General features: G+C 43.6%; 1 protein-coding gene across 5 annotated transcripts in view; it reads left to right on the top strand.

Moving 5' to 3' along the window:
* Nucleotides 1-6,038, top strand: part of KIAA2012 (KIAA2012 ortholog) — a 126,098-nt gene that overhangs the window by 48,460 nt on the left and 71,600 nt on the right. For all 5 annotated transcript variants that reach the window (XM_019523504.1, XM_019523503.1, XM_019523502.1 and 2 more), the window contains exon 12: nucleotides 3,945-4,030. In XM_019523504.1, the coding sequence (XP_019379049.1) occupies nucleotides 3,945-4,030 (86 nt within the window). The remainder of the gene's footprint in view (nucleotides 1-3,944; nucleotides 4,031-6,038) is intronic.

Below are 6,038 nucleotides of genomic sequence, written 5' to 3'. Positions count from 1 at the left end.
CAATCAGACCTAGATAGGTTACAGGGATGGGCGGATGAGAAAAGGATGGGATTCAACACTGACAAGTGCAAGGTGATGCTCCTGGGGAGGAAGAACCAGCACCATACTTACAGGCTGGGGAACTCCCTTCTCATCAGTGCAGAGGCAGAAAACGATCTTGGAATCACTACTGATGGCAAAATGAACATGGGCCGGCAGTGTGGGGATGTGGTTAGGAAGGCCAACCACACCTTGTCATGCATCCACAGATGCATCGCAAGCAGGTCCAAGGAGGTGATCCTCCCCCTCTGTGCAGCACTGGTCAGGCTGCAGCTGGAGTACTGCGTCCAGTTCTGGGCACCGCACTTCAGGAGGGATGTGGACAACATGGAGACAGTCCAGAAGAGGGCCACTTGCATGATCGGGGGCAGCAGGGCAGGCCCTACGAGGAGAGGCTATGGGACCTGAACCTGTTCAGCCTCCACAAGAGAAGGCTGAGAGGGAATCTGGTGGCCTGTTACAAACTAGTCAGAGGGGACCAGCAGGCATTGGGGAAGTCCCTGTTTCCCCGAGCACTACCAGGAGTGACCAGGAATAACGGTCACAAGCTGGCAGAGGGTAAATTCAGATTAGACATCAGGAGGTGCTACTTCTCTGTGAGGGTGGCTAGGATCTGGAACCAACTTCCAAGCAAAATGGTGCTGGCTCCTATCCTGGGGGTCTTTAAGAGGAGGCTAGATGTACACCTTGCTGGGGTCGTTTGACCCCAGTACTTTTTCCTGCCATGGAAGGGGATCGGACTTGATGATCTTCTCGGGTCCCTTCTGACCCTACCAACTATGAAACTATGAAAACTCAGGTCTTAAGTCACATTCCTGCCCACATGCATTTCTCTATAAAGACTGCTAGCTCTACCACTACAAAGGACTCGTACAGATTTGTACCTTATTTTCTTGCATACTACATGCCCTATAGGACACACACTTTGTTTGTGGAAGGCAGAACATAGGGGGAAAAGATTTTTTCTAAAGTTACGGCCTAAATATGGCTCTTTCATGAAGAGGCTACGCTGTATGGCTGCCCCTTCTCTGGACAGCAAGCAAGCAGGGCCAGAGTCCAGTGTTATCCCTTTCAGCTTTCCAGATTAAGACACAAACCCAATTTTGGAGGGCTGATTTCTGGGCAAAAGGCACATGCTTGAAAGCAAATTTGCTCCCAACCAGAGCAGTTGAGACCAGGGATGTTTCTGCCCTGCTGCCCTGCTCTATCCCATTGCAGCAACCAGGGGGATCTCCAGGCTCCCCCAGGTGCCAAACAGGGGCTGGCAGGGGAGAGGATGTTTGTCCCAATCCCCACATGGGGAAAGAGCTGTCCCAGCAGCTGGAACTGCTGCATCCCAACCATGTGGGGATCAGACCCAATCTCCACATGGCCAGGAGAGACATTCCCACCTGATGGGGACAGCCATGTGGGGACTGGGAGCGTCTCATCTCCACGTGGCTGGGACAGGCATCCCTGCCTGGTGGGGACACTGCCTGTCAGCCATGTGGGTATCCCTCCCAGTCCCCATGTAGCTATTCCCAACAGGTGAGGGTGCCTCTCCACACCATATGGGGATCAGGACCTTACTGGTTGGGCACGATCTCCTTAGCAACTCAGCAGCTGAGAGGGATCTTGGAGTCATAGCTGACTCCAAAATGAACATGAACCGGCAGTGTAACAAAGCTATCAACAAGGCCAATTGCACCTTGTCGTGCATTAGCAGATGCATGACCAACAGACTGAGGGAGGTGATGCTCCCGCTCTATACGGCGTTGGTCAGGCCGCAATTGGAGTACTGTGTCCAGTTTTGGGCGCCGCACTTCAAGAGGGACATGGAGAACCTGGAGAGGGTTCAGAGGAGGGCCACTCACATGATTAGTGGCTTCCGTGAAAGACCCTACAAGGGGAGGTTGCGGGATCTGGATCTCTTCAGCCTTCACAAGAGATGGCTGAGGGGAGACCTTGTAGCTGCCTATAAGTTTATCAAGGGAGGACAACAGGGAATTGGAGATGTGCTATTTACCAGAGCACCCCTAGGTGTAACTAGGAATAATGGGTGCAAACTGGTGGAGAGTAAATTCAGTTTAGACACTAGGAAGACTTTTTTTTACAGTAAGGGTGGCCAGAATCTGGAATGGGCTTCCAAGAGAGGTGGTACTATCATCTAACTTGGAGGTCTTCAAGAGGAGGCTTGATAGATACCCGGCTGGGGTCATCTGACCTCAGTACTCTTTCCTGCCAGGGGCAGGGTGTCAGACACGATGATCCTTTGTGGTCCCTTCCAACTACAATCTATGAATGAATCTCCACATGGCTGCCAGGCATTATTATGCCTTTTCTGCCCATGTGGAGATCAGGAGCCTGACGCATTAAATGTGTCAGTATTTAGTCAGGAAAAATAGGGATTTGTTTATATATATATAACACGAGTTTTGTGACAGATTGTCATGATCTGATGGTTTAAGATTAGCTGGGCTGCAGACTAGTCATAATCCAGGTACAAGTCTTCTTATTCCAAGTTGGGATAGAAAAATCTTTACACAATAATTTTTTGAATTTCAAGAAGGCTTCATTGCATCTTGCTGCAGCTTTCTTCCATTCATGCCCACAGGTTTAGGATGAGAAGTTTTAAAAACAAGCAGAATACCTGAAGTTGTGGAAGAACAGTTGGCTCCCATGACACAAAAATATACACATTATTGATCTATAAGAATATCAAGGATTTCCCTCCCATAAAATAGAAACTCTTGTTATTTACTGTTACAGGACAAGCACTTATATAGTCATCTTGGGTATTACAGCAAAACTGTGTGCAATATTTTTAACATTTATCCTCTGGAGGGAGATGTCAAGGTTACTAGAATAGTCCTTCAAATTGGTAAAATGTTTATAATGAGAACAGAGGGTACTTTTTGTACGATGATCATTTATGTTGGGACATTGTGGAAAGTATAAACACTTGAAAAGGAACAAAGCTATACATGAAGTTATTTGCATTTATTACTATTAAAAAACCCTCCACCTTCTTGTTTAGAATTCAGGTAGAAAAAAGACAGACAGTTTCAGTATGTTACTTGAAGGGCTACATGTCTATGCAAACTATTTACTAGTAAAACAGCAAACACTGTGGGTAACTTTATATGTGTTCTACACGTTATTTCTGGGATTTCAAAATGGCCCTTCAAGATCACCACACCAGATGCCATAGATGAGGTTAAACAAGAAGATGAGAAGTGAGGAGTTCTCAGCAGAAAAGGAAAGAGGGTCAGCTCCTGACAATGGAATGCCACATGCAAATTTAGTCCTCTACATTTCTAGGACATTTCTGCAAGATATTATGATTGTGATGCTACCATTTGGGCAGCAGTCTTTTAACTGTGGACTCTACCTATCTAAGTACCTGTACCCAGGAACTGACAGGAGTCAGAACAGGAGACAGCTGCTTTCTCTTACCTGATAATCAGATGCTTTGAATCTGCCTCCCAAATGACACTGACCCACAAAGGATAAAAATCCCACCACATTATGCTGCTCAAACAAATACACAACGGAGAGCAAGAGATCAAAATTACAGACTCCATGGACTTCTGTTATGTAGCTTTTAATCTACCAGTGCTGGATTAGCTTTCCAGTATCTAGATATTTGTGCCATTGGATCACCATTACAATTGACTCTATTAGAAACAATTTTTAAAAAAGGACCACAGGACTGAATATGTATGGGCCCCACATCATCTTTACATCACTAAATGGTTCAGCTTGATATACAGTTGCAGCATATGATGAGATGTGGGCCGCTCATGCTGTACCATTTTCATAGTGAGGAAACTGAACTTCAGAGCTGTCAATCTAGGACAATAAATACACTCTAAAAACTGAAAGACAAATATATCCTGACCAAGATTCTGTCATTTTCATTGCAGGGGACTGTGGATTATCCCTTGAAGCAGGAACCAATCTTCACACAAATCCCCATGAAACCTCCTTGACTCAAGAGAGAAGTGATAAGGTGCGATCCATGATACTGTTATACAAATTTATACCAAGGCAGGATGAAATACACAAAATATTTGTTTTGGCTAAGCATAAGCTCATTCAGAGATTATATTTTCCTAGAATCTCTTAGTGATTTTTCTTTATGATTTGTACAGCTTTCCTATTGAATGTACTGTACAATTTATCAAAGGGTTCACCTTCTTTTGACATACCCTACACTGGCCACCATTGGGACCAGGACTATGCTGAACCAATTGTCTTATCTAATGAAACATTTTTTTTCTTAATAAATCTGAGGAATTATATTTAAGATCAATTATATGGGAAAAATATATTAATTAGAAAAGCTGTAAATGTCATAAGAAAAAATGGAAATACAGTAAGATTCGCTTGGTGTTTTAAGTAGGTATTTGAAGGCCATGAAATTCCCATTGCCTTAGGCAAGTAAAAAAAACCATAGAGACCATAGGGAATGAGAGGGAACTCTAGATCATTCCAGTAAGAGTACTTGCTCACTTTGCATTTGTTTCCCTTTCCATTTCAACAGAAAAAAAACATTTTTATATATTATGTTTTAAACAATCATCAGAGGTACCTCATTGTTACTGCAGGCTTTTCCTGATCCATCAGTCATCTGAATTATCATGTAAAGGTAGGCTATCACTAGTAGGGCTGATAAGGTTCTCTGGGTAAATCTGATATCTTTTATTAGAACTATTCAAAAAGTTGGAAAAATTCTTCTTTGCAAGTTTTCAGGTACAAAATACTCTTCATCAGGCTGACGAAGCATCTGCAGTTGGTGTGCGCTCTTCCTGGATGGAATGAATAGTAAAGAAGCCAGAGGCTGATAAGTATGCAAGAAAGCCAGTCAGTGAAGATGTAAATTGAGGAGTCAGTGGGTAAAAGACTGGTTGGGGTGTGGGGCGTGGAAGGAGAATGAATGTAGCTGGTAAATAGAGGAGAGATACCTGGGGAGTCAGATGTTAGGCAGGTTGTAATGTGTCATAAATCCAGTGTCTATATTTAGTCCATTATTTTTTGTATCCAGTAGGTTGATGAAGTAAAGTTTGTAGGCTCGTCTGTGAAAGGTGTTTTGTAAATTCCCTTTGAGGATTGGAACTGAGAGATTGGAGAGAGAGTGGTTTTCTTGTGAGAAATGTGCCCCCACTGGTAATTAGGTATTCTTGTCTTTGATGGATTTCTGGTGTGCGTTCATTCTGGTATGCAGTTGTTGTTTGGTTTCTTATATATTTTCCATCAGGGCATTTAGTGCACTGGATGAGATATATAACATTTCTGGAGGTGCAGCTGTAAGATCCAGGAATGGGGTGGTTCTGTTATGGGGTGTAGTAATTGGTGGGGGGTGGGGGTGGAGATATGTTGACAAGTTTAACATTTCTTGTCAGGGCATGGACTGGATCCATTCAGTGTGTTTTGGGCCATAGGAAGTTTGCTTATGGTGATGAGGTTAGCGAGGTTTGGTGGTTGTTTGAAGGCTAGTAGGATGGGTAGTTCTGGGAAGATCTTGCATGCATACCAGCCTCTGGCTTCTTTACTGTTCTTTCTATCCAGGAAGAGCATAGACCAACTGCAGATGCTTCCGTAGCCTGACTAAGCATATTTGTACCCAAAAGCTGGCAAAGAAGATTTTTTCCAACTGTTTGAGTTGGTATGATTAGAAGATATCAGACTTACTCAAAGAACCTTGTCTGTCTACGTCCTTATACCAACACAGCTATAACCTGTACCCCTGAAACATGGAGGCTATCAGTAATACACATTTTAAAAAAGGGAAGCTTTTCATTCTTAGTATTAATACTACCCCCTTGTAGGAATTCACTTTTCCTCCTCTTAACTACTTATTAAACTGAAGGATGTTGCTTCACACAGGAAAGTGCATTCCTATCAGTTCAAGCCTTGAATAATACAGAACTGGTTGAGAGGTACAGAATTTGGGTCCAAAGGGTGAACATACTAGAATCTAGAGTTTGGGTTCAACTATCTTTACTGCACAGAAAACC

Source organism: Gavialis gangeticus, unplaced genomic scaffold (assembly GCF_001723915.1).
Source record: "Gavialis gangeticus isolate Ggan-Ray unplaced genomic scaffold, GavGan_comp1, whole genome shotgun sequence".
Lineage (NCBI taxonomy): Eukaryota > Metazoa > Chordata > Crocodylia > Gavialidae > Gavialis > Gavialis gangeticus.
Note: the sequence above shows the minus strand (reverse complement) of the source record. Positions and strands in the feature narration are given on the sequence as shown.